Source organism: Salvelinus fontinalis, unplaced genomic scaffold, assembly GCF_029448725.1.
Source record: "Salvelinus fontinalis isolate EN_2023a unplaced genomic scaffold, ASM2944872v1 scaffold_1558, whole genome shotgun sequence".
NCBI lineage: Eukaryota > Metazoa > Chordata > Actinopteri > Salmoniformes > Salmonidae > Salvelinus > Salvelinus fontinalis.
Window position 1 is genome coordinate 1 of NW_026601767.1, and position 16,635 is coordinate 16,635.

The 16,635-nt window shown below is 46.9% G+C and overlaps 1 protein-coding gene across 1 annotated transcript in view; it reads right to left on the reverse strand.

Moving 5' to 3' along the window:
* Positions 1 to 62: 62 nt before the first annotated feature.
* Positions 63 to 16,635, reverse strand: part of LOC129849599 (intermembrane lipid transfer protein VPS13B-like) — a 34,798-nt gene continuing 18,225 nt past the window's right edge. Inside the window, exon 5 of the mRNA XM_055916412.1 lies at positions 63 to 4,103. Coding sequence (XP_055772387.1) covers positions 3,531 to 4,103 — 573 coding nt within the window. The 3' untranslated portion in view covers positions 63 to 3,530. The remainder of the gene's footprint in view (positions 4,104 to 16,635) is intronic.

Genomic DNA, 16,635 nt, shown 5'->3' on the forward strand with positions numbered 1-16,635 from the left:
GACAGAGACAGAGACAGAGACAGAGACAGAGACAGAGACAGAGAGAGAGAGAGAGAGAGAGAGAGAGAGAGAGAGAGAGAGAGAGAGAAGGGAGGGAGGGATTAGAGAGAGAGAGAGAGAGACAGGGGGGAGAGAGAGAGAGAGAGAGAGACAGACAGGGGGGAGAGAGAGAGAGACAGAGAGAGAGAGAGAGACAGAGAGAGAGAGAAGGGAGGGAGGGATTAGAGAGAGAGAGAGACAGGGGAGAGAGAGAGAGAGAGAGAGAGAGAGAGACAGAGAGAGAGAGACAGAGAGAGAGACAGAGAGAGAGAGACAGAGAGAGAGAGACAGAGAGAGAGAGAAGGGAGGGAGGGATTAGAGAGAGAGAGAGACAGGGAGAGAGAGACAGAGAGAGAGACAGAGAGAAAGCGAGAAGGGAGGGAGGGATTAGAGAGATTGAGAGAGAAATGAAAGGAGGAAAGAGAGCGAGACAGAAAAAGGCAGGATGACCTTCTGTAGATCTATAGTAGTATCATGGTCTATAAACCAACATTAGATAGGGTGACCTTCTGTAGATCTATAGTAGTATCATGGTCTATAAACCAACATTAGACAGGGTGACCTTCTGTAGATCTATAGTAGTATCATGGTCTATAAACCAACATTAGACAGGTTGACCTTCTGTAGGTCTATAGTAGTATCATGGTCTATAAACCAACATTAGACAGGGTGACCTTCTGTAGGTCTATAGTAGTATCATGGTCTATAAACCAACATTAGACAGGGTGACCTTCTGTAGGTCTATAGTAGTATCATGGTCTATAAACCAACATTAGACAGGGTGACCTTCTGTAGATCTATAGTAGTATCATGGTCTATAAACCAACATTAGACAGGTTGACCTTCTGTAGGTCTATAGTAGTATCATGGTCTATAAACCAACATTAGACAGGGTGACCTGTCTGTCTATAGTAGTATCATGGTCTATAAACCAACATTAGACAGGGTGACCTTCTGTAGGTCTATAGTAATATCATGGTCTATAAACCAACATTAGACAGGGTGACCTTCTGTAGATCTATAGTAGTACCATGGTCTATAAACCAACATTAGACAGGGTGACCTGTCTGTCTATAGTAGTATCATGGTCTATAAACCAACATTAGACAGGGTGACCTTCTGTAGATCTATAGTAGTATCATGGTCTATAAACCAACATTAGACAGGGTGACCTTCTGTAGGTCTATAGTAGTACCATGGTCTATAAACCAACATTAGACAGGGTGACCTGTCGGTCTATAGTAATATCATGGTCTATAAACCAACATTAGACAGGGTGACCTTCTGTAGGTCTATAGTAGTATCATGGTCTATAAACCAACATTAGACAGGGTGACCTTCTGTAGATCTATAGTAGTATCATGGTCTATAAACCAACATTAGACAGGGTGACCTTCTGTAGATCTATAGTAGTATCATGGTCTATAAACCAACATTAGACAGGGTGACCTGTCAGTCTATAGTAGTACCATGGTCTATAAACCAACATTAGACAGGGTGACCTTCTGTAGGTCTATAGTAGTACCATGGTCTATAAACCAACATTAGACAGGGTGACCTTCTGTAGATCTATAGTAGTACCATGGTCTATAAACCAACATTAGACAGGGTGACCTTCTGTAGGTCTATAGTAGTATCATGGTCTATAAACCAACATTAGACAGGGTGACCTTCTGTAGATCTATAGTAGTATCATGGTCTATAAACCAACATTAGACAGGGTGACCTTCTGTAGATCTATAGTAGTACCATGGTCTATAAACCAACATTAGACAGGGTGACCTTCTGTAGGTCTATAGTAGTACCATGGTCTATAAACCAACAGCCATTAGACAGGATGACCTTCTGTAGATCTATAGTAGTACCATGGTCGATAAACCAACAGCCATTAGACAGGGTGACCTTCTGTAGATCTATAGTAGTACCATGGTCGATAAACCAACAGCCATTAGACAGGGTGACCGTAGTCAGTTATCAGTAGATAGTATCCTGGCTTTGTTTCAGTCAGTGACTACACATGCAGTATCTGTGGCGCTGTCCAGAGAGGCTTGGCCTTATACAACTAAATGAGCTAATGGGGCGGCAGTCATTTAAGACAGTCAACTACTATGACCTGGACATATATTCCCATGATCCTCTGGGACATACGGTCTCTACATGTACACGTACCGTCATTCTCTACTGAGGTATAGAGTCCCCACATGCAACATTAAACACGGCCTTTGAACAGAAGAACCTCATGCCAACTGTAAAGCATGGCGACGGTTGGCATTATTGGTTTGGTGGCTGCTTTTGCAGGGTCTGGTCAACTTGCCATCGCTGAGTCAAAAAACATGATTTCCATAGTGTGACGACATCTGGCAAAAAGCTGAAACTGAACCAAACATGGAATCTGGCGAAAGAACCACTGATCCAAAAACAGATGAGTCAGAACTGAGTCAGAGTTCAGAGGTCAATCCTGTCCAAATGGAGGGTTATGGAACTGAGTCAGAGGTCAGAGGTCAATCCTGTCCAAATGGAGGGTTATGGAACTGAGTCAGAGGTCAGAGGTCAATCATGTCCAAATGGAGGGTTATGGAACTGAGTCAGAGGTCAATCCTGTCCAAATGGAGGGTTATGGAACTGAGTCAGAGGTCAGAGGTCAATCCTGTCCAAATGGAGGGTTAGGGAACTGAGTCAGAGGTCAGAGGTCAATCCTGTCCAAACGGAGGGTTAAGGAACTGAGTCAGAGGTCAGAGGTCAATCCTGTCCAAATGGAGGGTTATGGAACTGAGTCAGAGCTCAGAGCTCAATCCTGTCCAAATGGAGGGTTATGGAACTGAGTCAGAGGTCAGAGGTCAATCCTGTCCAAATGGAGGGTTAGGGAGCGGCCGAGTCAGAGCTCAATCCTGTCCAAATGGAGGGTTAGGGAGCGGCCGAGTCAGAAGTCAGAGGTCAATCCTGTCCAAATGGAGGGTTATGGAACTGAGTCAGAGCTCAGAGGTCAATCCTGTCCAAATGGAGGGTTATGGAACTGAGTCAGAGGTCAGAGGTCAATCCTGTCCAAATGGAGGGTTATGGAACTGAGTCAGAGGTCAGAGGTCAATCCTGTCCAAATGGAGGGTTATGGAACTGAGTCAGAGGTCAGAGGTCAATCCTGTCCAAATGGAGGGTTAGGGAGCGGCCGAGTCAGAAGTCAGAGGTCAACCCTGTCCAAATGGAAGGTTATGGAACTGAGTCAGAGCTCAGAGCTCAATCATGTCCAATCCAACTTGCTGTTTAACGTGAGATCACTTGGTTGACTTTTAAAGAATATATTTTCTATCTATTAGATCTATTAGACTGAATAAACAGTCCTTTCACTGAGAGAAGAAGAATCAGAAGAATGTGAAAGCCTCAGTCAGTCAGAGTGACATGTAATTAGCTGTTTCACAGAGAGTATTTACTGTCTGAGGAGCTACAGGTAAGATACAAGGAGGACAGGAGGAACAAACCTCACAGAGAGAGAAAGATTAATATGTGTCAGACCATACTAAACACAGAGACAGATCCCCTCCAGATGAGGATGGGTGAGAGAGAGAGAGAGAGACAGAGAGAGAGAGAGACAGAGAGAGAGAGAGAGAGACAGAGGGAGAGGGAGAGAGACGGAGAGAGAGAGAGACAGACAGAGAGAGAGACAGAGAGAGAGACAGAGAGAGAGACAGACAGAGAGACAGAGAGAGAGAGAGAGAGAGAGAGACAGACAGAGAGAGAGACAGAGGGAGAGAGACAGAGACAGAGAGAGAGACAGAGAGAGAGAGAGAGAGAGAGACAGAGAGAGAGAGAGAGAGAGAGAGACAGAGAGAGAGAGAGACAGACAGAGAGACAGAGAGAGAGACAGAGAGAGAGAGAGAGAGAGAGACAGAGAGAGAGACAGAGAGAGACAGAGAGAGACAAAGACAGAGACAGAGAGAGCGAGAGAGAGAGAGGCTGTGTGTGGAGGTCTGAGGAATGATACCCTTGGTGCTGCTGGTCTCCACTGTGTAGAGGTAATCCATGTAAAAGGCCCCAAAGCGCTGCATGCCTGATATCTCTGTGTAGGTCTCCTGTCAAACACAGACCAGGACAGGGGGGTCAACATAGGGTTAAACAGGCCTGATCAGACAACGGTACTGGGGGGGGGGGGGGGGGGGGGGGGGGTCAGCATAGGTTTAAACAGGCCTGATCAGACAACGAGACAGAACGGGGGGGGTCAACATAGGGTTAAACAGGCCTGATCAGACAACGAGACAGAACGGGGGGGGTCAACAAAGGGTTAAACAGGCCTGATCAGACAACGGTACTGGGGGGGGGGGGGGGGGGGGGGTCAGCATAGGTTTAAACAGGCCTGATCAGACAACGAGACAGAACGGGGGGGGTCAACATAGGGTTAAACAGGCCTGATCAGACAACGGTACTGGGGGGGGGGGGGTCAGCATAGGTTTAAACAGGCCTGATCAGACAACGAGACAGAACGGGGGGGGTCAACATAGGGTTAAACAGGCCTGATCAGACAACGAGACAGAACGGGGGGGGGGTCAACATAGGGTTAAACAGGCCTGATCAGAGGACAGGACGGGGGGGTCAACATAGGGTTAAACAGGCCTGATCAGACAACGAGACAGAACGGGGGGGTCAACATAGGGTTAAACAGGCCTGATCAGACAACGAGACAGAACGGGGGGGTCAACATAGGGTTAAACAGGCCTGATCAGACAACGAGACAGGACGGGGGGGTTGTTGAGGACAGCTTCTACTAACAGGGTGATGAGGACAGCTTCTACTAACAGGTTGATGAGGACAGGTTGATGAGGACAGCTTCTACTAACAGGGTGATGAGGACAGCTAACAGGGTGATGAGGACAGCTTCTACTAACAGGGTGATGAGGACAGCTTCTACTAACAGGGTGATGAGGACAGCTTCTACTAACAGGGTGATGAGGACAGCTTCTACTAACAGGGTGATGAGGACAGCTTCTACTAACAGGGTGATGAGGACAGCTTCTACTAACAGGTTGATGAGGACAGCTTCTACTAACAGGGTGATGAGGACAGCTTCTACTAACAGGGTGATGAGGACAGCTTCTACTAACAGGGTGATGAGGACAGCTTCTACTAACAGGGTGATGAGGACAGCTTCTACTAACAGGTTGATGAGGACAGCTTCTACTAACAGGGTGATGAGGACAGGTTGATGAGGACAGCTTCTACTAACAGGTTGATGAGGACAGCTTCTACTAACAGGTTGATGAGGACAGCTTCTACTAACAGGGTGATGAGGACAGGTTGATGAGGACAGCTTCTACTAACAGGGTGATGAGGACAGCTTCTACTAACAGGTTGATGAGGACAGCTTCTACTAACAGGGTGATGAGGACAGGTTGATGAGGACAGCTTCTACTAACAGGGTGATGAGGACAGGTTGATGAGGACAGCTTCTACTAACAGGGTGATGAGGACAGCTTATCCTAACAGGGTGATGAGGACAGGTTGATGAGGACAGCTTCTACTAACAGGTTGATGAGGACAGCTTCTACTAACAGGGTGATGAGGACAGGGTGATGAGGACAGGGTGATGAGGACAGGGTGATGAGGACAGGGTGATGAGGACAGCTTCTACTAACAGGTTGATGAGGACAGCTTCTACTAACAGGTTGATGAGGACAGCTTCTCCTAACAGGTTGATGAGGACAGGTTGATGAGGACAGCTTCTACTAACAGGGTGATGAGGAGAGCTTCTACTAACAGGGTGATGAGGACAGCTTCTTTTAACAGGGTGATGAGGACAGGTTGATGAGGACAGCTTCTACTAACAGGTTGATGAGGACAGCTTCTACTAACAGGGTGATGAGGACAGCTTCTACTAACAGGGTGATGAGGACAGCTTCTACTAACAGGTTGATGAGGACAGCTTCTACTAACAGGGTGATGAGGACAGCTTCTACTAACAGGGTGATGAGGACAGCTTCTACTAACAGGGTGATGAGGACAGGGTGATGAGGACAGCTTCTACTAACAGGTTGATGAGGACAGCTTCTACTAACAGGTTGATGAGGACAGCTTCTCCTAACAGGGTGATGAGGACAGCTTCTACTAACAGGGTGATGAGGACAGCTTCTCCTAACAGGGTGATGAGGACAGCTTCTCCTAACAGGTTAATGAGGACAGCTTCTCCTAACAGGGTGATGAGGACAGCTTCTCCTAACAGGTTGATGAGGACAGCTTCTACTAACAGGTTGATGAGGACAGCTTCTACTAACAGGTTGATGAGGACAGCTTCTACTAACAGGTTGATGAGGACAGCTTCTACTAACAGGTTGATGAGGACAGCTTCTACTAACAGGGTGATGAGGACAGCTTCTACTAACAGGGTGATGAGGACAGCTTCTACTAACAGGGTGATGAGGACAGGTTGATGAGGACAGCTTCTACTAACAGGGTGATGAGGACAGCTTCTACTAACAGGTTAATGAGGACAGCTTCTACTAACAGGGTGATGAGGACAGGTTGATGAGGACAGCTTCTACTAACAGGGTGATGAGGACAGGTTGATGAGGACAGCTTCTACTAACAGGTTGATGAGGACAGCTTCTACTAACAGGTTAATGAGGACAGCTTCTACTAACAGGTTGATGAGGACAGCTTCTACTAACAGGTTGAGGACAGCTTCTACTAACAGGTTGAGGACAGCTTCTACTAACAGGTTGAGGACAGCTTCTACTAACAGGTTGATGAGGACAGCTTCTACTAACAGGTTAATGAGGACAGCTTCTACTAACAGGTTGATGAGGACAGCTTCTACTAACAGGTTGATGAGGACAGCTTCTACTAACAGGTTAATGAGGACAGCTTCTACTAACAGGTTGATGAGGACAGCTTCTACTAACAGGGTGATGAGGACAGCTTCTACTAACAGGGTGATGAGGACAGCTTCTACTAACAGGTTAATGAGGACAGCTTCTACTAACAGGGTGATGAGGACAGGTTGATGAGGACAGCTTCTACTAACAGGGTGATGAGGACAGGTTGATGAGGACAGCTTCTACTAACAGGTTGATGAGGACAGCTTCTACTAACAGGTTAATGAGGACAGCTTCTACTAACAGGTTGATGAGGACAGCTTCTACTAACAGGTTGAGGACAGCTTCTACTAACAGGTTGAGGACAGCTTCTACTAACAGGGTGATGAGGACAGCTTCTACTAACAGGTTAATGAGGACAGCTTCTACTAACAGGGTGATGAGGACAGGTTGATGAGGACAGCTTCTACTAACAGGGTGATGAGGACAGGTTGATGAGGACAGCTTCTACTAACAGGTTAATGAGGACAGCTTCTACTAACAGGTTGATGAGGACAGCTTCTACTAACAGGTTGAGGACAGCTTCTACTAACAGGTTGAGGACAGCTTCTACTAACAGGTTGATGAGGACAGCTTCTACTAACAGGTTAATGAGGACAGCTTCTACTAACAGGTTGATGAGGACAGCTTCTACTAACAGGTTGATGAGGACAGCTTCTACTAACAGGTTAATGAGGACAGCTTCTACTAACAGGTTGATGAGGACAGCTTCTACTAACAGGTTAATGAGGACAGCTTCTACTAACAGGTTGATGAGGACAGCTTCTACTAACAGGGTGATGAGGACAGCTTCTACTAACAGGGTGATGAGGACAGCTTCTACTAACAGGTTGATGAGGACAGCTTCTACTAACAGGGTGATGAGGACAGCTTCTACTAACAGGTTGATGAGGACAGCTTCTACTAACAGGGTGATGAGGACAGCTTCTCCTAACAGGGTGATGAGGACAGCTTCTACTAACAGGTTGATGAGGACAGGTTGATGAGGACAGCTTCTACTAACAGGGTGATGAGGACAGCTTCTCCTAACAGGGTGATGAGGACAGCTTCTACTAACAGGGTGATGAGGACAGCTTCTACTAACAGGGTGATGAGGACAGCTTCTACTAACAGGGTGATGAGGACAGCTTCTACTAACAGGGTGATGAGGACAGCTTCTACTAACAGGGTGATGAGGACAGCTTCTCCTAACAGGGTGATGAGGACAGCTTCTCCTAACAGGGTGATGAGGACAGCTTCTCCTAACAGGGTGATGAGGACAGCTTCTACTAACAGGGTGATGAGGACAGCTTCTACTAACAGGGTGATGAGGACAGCTTCTACTAACAGGGTGATGAGGACAGCTTCTACTAACAGGTTAATGAGGACAGCTTCTACTAACAGGGTGATGAGGACAGCTTCGACTAACAGGGTGATGAGGACAGCTTCTACTAACAGGGTGATGAGGACAGGTTGATGAGGACAGCTTCTACTAACAGGGTGATGAGGACAGCTTCTAATAACAGGTTAATGAGGACAGCTTCTACTAACAGGGTGATGAGGACAGGTTGATGAGGACAGCTTCTACTAACAGGGTGATGAGGACAGGTTGATGAGGACAGCTTCTACTAACAGGTTGATGAGGACAGCTTCTACTAACAGGTTAATGAGGACAGCTTCTACTAACAGGTTGATGAGGACAGCTTCTACTAACAGGTTGAGGACAGCTTCTACTAACAGGTTGAGGACAGCTTCTACTAACAGGTTGATGAGGACAGCTTCTACTAACAGGTTAATGAGGACAGCTTCTACTAACAGGTTGATGAGGACAGCTTCTACTAACAGGTTGATGAGGACAGCTTCTACTAACAGGTTAATGAGGACAGCTTCTACTAACAGGTTGATGAGGACAGCTTCTACTAACAGGTTAATGAGGACAGCTTCTACTAACAGGTTGATGAGGACAGCTTCTACTAACAGGGTGATGAGGACAGCTTCTACTAACAGGGTGATGAGGACAGCTTCTACTAACAGGTTGATGAGGACAGCTTCTACTAACAGGGTGATGAGGACAGCTTCTACTAACAGGGTGATGAGGACAGCTTCTACTAACAGGGTGATGAGGACAGCTTCTACTAACAGGTTAATGAGGACAGCTTCTACTAACAGGGTGATGAGGACAGGTTGATGAGGACAGCTTCTACTAACAGGGTGATGAGGACAGGTTGATGAGGACAGCTTCTACTAACAGGTTGATGAGGACAGCTTCTACTAACAGGTTAATGAGGACAGCTTCTACTAACAGGTTGATGAGGACAGCTTCTACTAACAGGTTGAGGACAGCTTCTACTAACAGGTTGAGGACAGCTTCTACTAACAGGTTGAGGACAGCTTCTACTAACAGGTTGATGAGGACAGCTTCTACTAACAGGTTAATGAGGACAGCTTCTACTAACAGGTTGATGAGGACAGCTTCTACTAACAGGTTGATGAGGACAGCTTCTACTAACAGGTTAATGAGGACAGCTTCTACTAACAGGTTGATGAGGACAGCTTCTACTAACAGGGTGATGAGGACAGGTTGATGAGGACAGCTTCTACTAACAGGGTGATGAGGACAGCTTCTACTAACAGGTTAATGAGGACAGCTTCTACTAACAGGGTGATGAGGACAGGTTGATGAGGACAGCTTCTACTAACAGGGTGATGAGGACAGGTTGATGAGGACAGCTTCTACTAACAGGTTGATGAGGACAGCTTCTACTAACAGGTTAATGAGGACAGCTTCTACTAACAGGTTGATGAGGACAGCTTCTACTAACAGGTTGAGGACAGCTTCTACTAACAGGTTGAGGACAGCTTCTACTAACAGGGTGATGAGGACAGCTTCTACTAACAGGTTAATGAGGACAGCTTCTACTAACAGGGTGATGAGGACAGGTTGATGAGGACAGCTTCTACTAACAGGGTGATGAGGACAGGTTGATGAGGACAGCTTCTACTAACAGGTTAATGAGGACAGCTTCTACTAACAGGTTGATGAGGACAGCTTCTACTAACAGGTTGAGGACAGCTTCTACTAACAGGTTGAGGACAGCTTCTACTAACAGGTTGATGAGGACAGCTTCTACTAACAGGTTAATGAGGACAGCTTCTACTAACAGGTTGATGAGGACAGCTTCTACTAACAGGTTGATGAGGACAGCTTCTACTAACAGGTTAATGAGGACAGCTTCTACTAACAGGTTGATGAGGACAGCTTCTACTAACAGGTTAATGAGGACAGCTTCTACTAACAGGTTGATGAGGACAGCTTCTACTAACAGGGTGATGAGGACAGCTTCTACTAACAGGGTGATGAGGACAGCTTCTACTAACAGGTTGATGAGGACAGCTTCTACTAACAGGGTGATGAGGACAGCTTCTACTAACAGGTTGATGAGGACAGCTTCTACTAACAGGGTGATGAGGACAGCTTCTCCTAACAGGGTGATGAGGACAGCTTCTACTAACAGGTTGATGAGGACAGGTTGATGAGGACAGCTTCTACTAACAGGGTGATAAGGACAGCTTCTCCTAACAGGGTGATGAGGACAGCTTCTACTAACAGGGTGATGAGGACAGCTTCTACTAACAGGGTGATGAGGACAGCTTCTACTAACAGGGTGATGAGGACAGCTTCTACTAACAGGGTGATGAGGACAGCTTCTACTAACAGGGTGATGAGGACAGCTTCTCCTAACAGGGTGATGAGGACAGCTTCTCCTAACAGGGTGATGAGGACAGCTTCTCCTAACAGGGTGATGAGGACAGCTTCTACTAACAGGGTGATGAGGACAGCTTCTACTAACAGGGTGATGAGGACAGCTTCTACTAACAGGGTGATGAGGACAGCTTCTACTAACAGGTTAATGAGGACAGCTTCTACTAACAGGGTGATGAGGACAGCTTCGACTAACAGGGTGATGAGGACAGCTTCTACTAACAGGGTGATGAGGACAGGTTGATGAGGACAGCTTCTACTAACAGGGTGATGAGGACAGCTTCTAATAACAGGTTAATGAGGACAGCTTCTACTAACAGGGTGATGAGGACAGGTTGATGAGGACAGCTTCTACTAACAGGGTGATGAGGACAGGTTGATGAGGACAGCTTCTACTAACAGGTTGATGAGGACAGCTTCTACTAACAGGTTAATGAGGACAGCTTCTACTAACAGGTTGATGAGGACAGCTTCTACTAACAGGTTGAGGACAGCTTCTACTAACAGGTTGAGGACAGCTGCTACTAACAGGTTGATGAGGACAGCTTCTACTAACAGGTTAATGAGGACAGCTTCTACTAACAGGTTGATGAGGACAGCTTCTACTAACAGGTTGATGAGGACAGCTTCTACTAACAGGTTAATGAGGACAGCTTCTACTAACAGGTTGATGAGGACAGCTTCTACTAACAGGTTAATGAGGACAGCTTCTACTAACAGGTTGATGAGGACAGCTTCTACTAACAGGGTGATGAGGACAGCTTCTACTAACAGGGTGATGAGGACAGCTTCTACTAACAGGTTGATGAGGACAGCTTCTACTAACAGGGTGATGAGGACAGCTTCTACTAACAGGGTGATGAGGACAGCTTCTACTAACAGGGTGATGAGGACAGCTTCTCCTAACAGGTTGATGAGGACAGGTTGATGAGGACAGCTTCTACTAACAGGGTGATGAGGACAGCTTCTACTAACAGGGTGATGAGGACAGCTTCTACTAACAGGGTGATGAGGACAGCTTCTACTAACAGGGTGATGAGGACAGCTTCTACTAACAGGGTGATGAGGACAGCTTCTACTAACAGGGTGATGAGGACAGCTTCTACTAACAGGGTGATGAGGACAGCTTCTACTAACAGGGTGATGAGGACAGCTTCTACTAACAGGGTGATGAGGACAGCTTCTACTAACAGGGTGATGAGGACAGCTTCTACTAACAGGGTGATGAGGACAGCTTCTACTAACAGGGTGATGAGGACAGCTTCTACTAACAGGGTGATGAGGACAGCTTCTACTAACAGGGTGATGAGGACAGCTTCTCCTAACAGGGTGATGAGGACAGCTTCTCCTAACAGGGTGATGAGGACAGCTTCTCCTAACAGGGTGATGAGGACAGCTTCTACTAACAGGGTGATGAGGACAGCTTCTACTAACAGGGTGATGAGGACAGCTTCTACTAACAGGGTGATGAGGACAGCTTCTACTAACAGGTTAATGAGGACAGCTTCTACTAACAGGGTGATGAGGACAGCTTCTACTAACAGGGTGATGAGGACAGCTTCTACTAACAGGTTAATGAGGACAGCTTCTCCTAACAGGGTGATGAGGACAGCTTCTCCTAACAGGTTGATGAGGACAGCTTCTACTAACAGGTTGATGAGGACAGCTTCTACTAACAGGTTGATGAGGACAGCTTCTACTAACAGGTTGATGAGGACAGCTTCTACTAACAGGGTGATGAGGACAGCTTCTACTAACAGGGTGATGAGGACAGCTTCTACTAACAGGGTGATGAGGACAGGTTGATGAGGACAGCTTCTACTAACAGGGTGATGAGGACAGCTTCTACTAACAGGTTAATGAGGGCAGCTTCTACTAACAGGGTGATGAGGACAGGTTGATGAGGACAGCTTCTACTAACAGGGTGATGAGGACAGGTTGATGAGGACAGCTTCTACTAACAGGTTGATGAGGACAGCTTCTACTAAAGGGTTAATGAGGACAGCTTCTACTAACAGGTTGATGAGGACAGCTTCTACTAACAGGTTGAGGACAGCTTCTACTAACAGGTTGAGGACAGCTTCTACTAACAGGTTGATGAGGACAGCTTCTACTAACAGGTTAATGAGGACAGCTTCTACTAACAGGTTGATGAGGACAGCTTCTACTAACAGGTTGATGAGGACAGCTTCTACTAACAGGTTAATGAGGACAGCTTCTACTAACAGGTTGATGAGGACAGCTTCTACTAACAGGTTAATGAGGACAGCTTCTACTAACAGGTTGATGAGGACAGCTTCTACTAACAGGGTGATGAGGACAGCTTCTACTAACAGGGTGATGAGGACAGCTTCTACTAACAGGGTGATGAGGACAGCTTCTACTAACAGGTTGATGAGGACAGCTTCTACTAACAGGTTGATGAGGACAGCTTCTACTAACAGGGTGATGAGGACAGCTTCTCCTAACAGGGTGATGAGGACAGCTTCTCCTAACAGGGTGATGAGGACAGCTTCTACTAACAGGTTGATGAGGACAGGTTGATGAGGACAGCTTCTACTAACAGGGTGATGAGGACAGCTTCTCCTAACAGGGTGATGAGGACAGCTTCTACTAACAGGGTGATGAGGACAGCTTCTACAAACAGGGTTATGAGGACAGCTTCTACTAACAGGGTGATGAGGACAGCTTCTACTAACAGGGTGATGAGGACAGCTTCTCCTAACAGGGTGATGAGGACAGCTTCTCCTAACAGGGTGATGAGGACAGCTTCTCCTAACAGGGTGATGAGGACAGCTTCTCCTAACAGGGTGATGAGGACAGCTTCTACTAACAGGGTGATGAGGACAGCTTCTACTAACAGGGTGATGAGGACAGCTTCTACTAACAGGGTGATGAGGACAGCTTCTACTAACAGGTTAATGAGGACAGCTTCTACTAACAGGGTGATGAGGACAGCTTCTACTAACAGGGTGATGAGGACAGCTTCTACTAACAGGGTGATGAGGACAGCTTCTACTAACAGGTTGATGAGGACAGCTTCTACTAACAGGGTGATGAGGACAGCTTCTACTAACAGGTTGATGAGGACAGCGTCCCCTAACAGGTTGATGAGGACAGCGTCCCCTAACAGGTTGATGAGGAAAGCGTCCCCTAACAGGGTGATGAGGACAGCGTCCCCTAACAGGGTGATGAGGACAGCTAACAGGTTGATGAGGACAGCTTCTACTAACAGGGTGATGAGGACAGCGTCCCCTAACAGGGTGATGAGGACAGCGTCCCCTAACAGGGTGATGAGGACAGCAAACAGGTTGATGAGGACAGCTTCTACTAACAGGTTGATGAGGACAGCGTCCCCTAACAGGGTGATGAGGACAGCTTCTACTAACAGGGTGATGAGGACAGCTTCTACTAACAGGGTGATGAGGACAGCTTCTACTAACAGGGTGATGAGGACAGGGTGATGAGGACAGCTTCTACTAACAGGTTGATGAGGACAGCTTCTACTAACAGGTTGATGAGGACAGCTTCTCCTAACAGGTTGATGAGGACAGGTTGATGAGGACAGCTTCTACTAACAGGTTGATGAGGACAGCTTCTACTAACAGGTTGATGAGGACAGCTTCTCCTAACAGGTTGATGAGGACAGGTTGATGAGGACAGCTTCTACTAACAGGGTGATGAGGAGAGCTTCTACTAACAGGGTGATGAGGACAGCTTCTACTAACAGGTTGATGAGGACAGCTTCTACTAACAGGGTGATGAGGACAGCTTCTCCTAACAGGGTGATGAGGACAGCTTCTACTAACAGGTTGATGAGGACAGGTTGATGAGGACAGCTTCTACTAACAGGGTGATGAGGACAGCTTCTACTAACAGGGTGATGAGGACAGCTTCTACTAACAGGGTGATGAGGACAGCTTCTACTAACAGGGTGATGAGGACAGCTTCTACTAACAGGGTGATGAGGACAGCTTCTACTAACAGGGTGATGAGGACAGCTTCTACTAACAGGGTGATGAGGACAGCTTCTACTAACAGGGTGATGAGGACAGCTTCTACTAACAGGGTGATGAGGACAGCTTCTACTAACAGGGTGATGAGGACAGCTTCTACTAACAGGGTGATGAGGACAGCTTCTACTAACAGGGTGATGAGGACAGCTTCTCCTAACAGGGTGATGAGGAGAGCTTCTCCTAACAGGGTGATGAGGAGAGCTTCTACTAACAGGGTGATGAGGACAGCTTCTACTAACAGGGTGATGAGGACAGCTTCTACTAACAGGGTGATGAGGACAGCTTCTACTAACAGGTTAATGAGGACAGCTTCTACTAACAGGGTGATGAGGACAGCTTCTACTAACAGGGTGATGAGGACAGCTTCTACTAACAGGTTAATGAGGACAGCTTCTCCTAACAGGGTGATGAGGACAGCTTCTCCTAACAGGTTGATGAGGACAGCTTCTACTAACAGGTTGATGAGGACAGCTTCTACTAACAGGTTGATGAGGACAGCTTCTACTAACAGGGTGATGAGGACAGCTTCTACTAACAGGGTGATGAGGACAGCTTCTACTAACAGGGTGATGAGGACAGGTTGATGAGGACAGCTTCTACTAACAGGGTGATGAGGACAGCTTCTACTAACAGGTTAATGAGGGCAGCTTCTACTAACAGGGTGATGAGGACAGGTTGATGAGGACAGCTTCTACTAACAGGGTGATGAGGACAGCTTCTACTAACAGGTTGATGAGGACAGCTTCTACTAACAGGTTAATGAGGACAGCTTCTACTAACAGGTTGATGAGGACAGCTTCTACTAACAGGTTGAGGACAGCTTCTACTAACAGGTTGAGGACAGCTTCTACTAACAGGTTGAGGACAGCTTCTACTAACAGGTTGATGAGGACAGCTTCTACTAACAGGTTAATGAGGACAGCTTCTACTAACAGGTTGATGAGGACAGCTTCTACTAACAGGTTGATGAGGACAGCTTCTACTAACAGGTTAATGAGGACAGCTTCTACTAACAGGGTGATGAGGACAGCTTCTACTAACAGGTTAATGAGGACAGCTTCTACTAACAGGTTGATGAGGACAGCTTCTACTAACAGGGTGATGAGGACAGCTTCTACTAACAGGGTGATGAGGACAGCTTCTACTAACAGGTTGATGAGGACAGCTTCTACTAACAGGGTGATGAGGACAGCTTCTACTAACAGGTTGATGAGGACAGCTTCTACTAACAGGGTGATGAGGACAGCTTCTCCTAACAGGGTGATGAGGACAGCTTCTACTAACAGGTTGATGAGGACAGGTTGATGAGGACAGCTTCTACTAACAGGGTGATGAGGACAGCTTCCCCTAACAGGGTGATGAGGACAGCTTCTACTAACAGGGTGATGAGGACAGCTTCTACTAACAGGGTGATGAGGACAGCTTCTACTAACAGGGTGATGAGGACAGCTTCTACTAACAGGGTGATGAGGACAGCTTCTACTAACAGGGTGATGAGGACAGCTTCTACTAACAGGGTGATGAGGACAGCTTCTCCTAACAGGGTGATGAGGACAGCTTCTCCTAACAGGGTGATGAGGACAGCTTCTACTAACAGGGTGATGAGGACAGCTTCTACTAACAGGGTGATGAGGACAGCTTCTACTAACAGGGTGATGAGGACAGCTTCTACTAACAGGTTAATGAGGACAGCTTCTACTAACAGGGTGATGAGGACAGCTTCTCCTAACAGGGTGATGAGGACAGCTTCTCCTAACAGGGTGATGAGGACAGCTTCTCCTAACAGGGTGATGAGGACAGCTTCTACTAACAGGGTGATGAGGACAGCTTCTACTAACAGGGTGATGAGGACAGCTTCTACTAACAGGGTGATGAGGACAGCTTCTACTAACAGGGTGATGAGGACAGCTTCTACTAACAGGTTAATGAGGACAGCTTCTACTAACAGGGTGATGAGGACAGCTTCTACTAACAGGGTGAT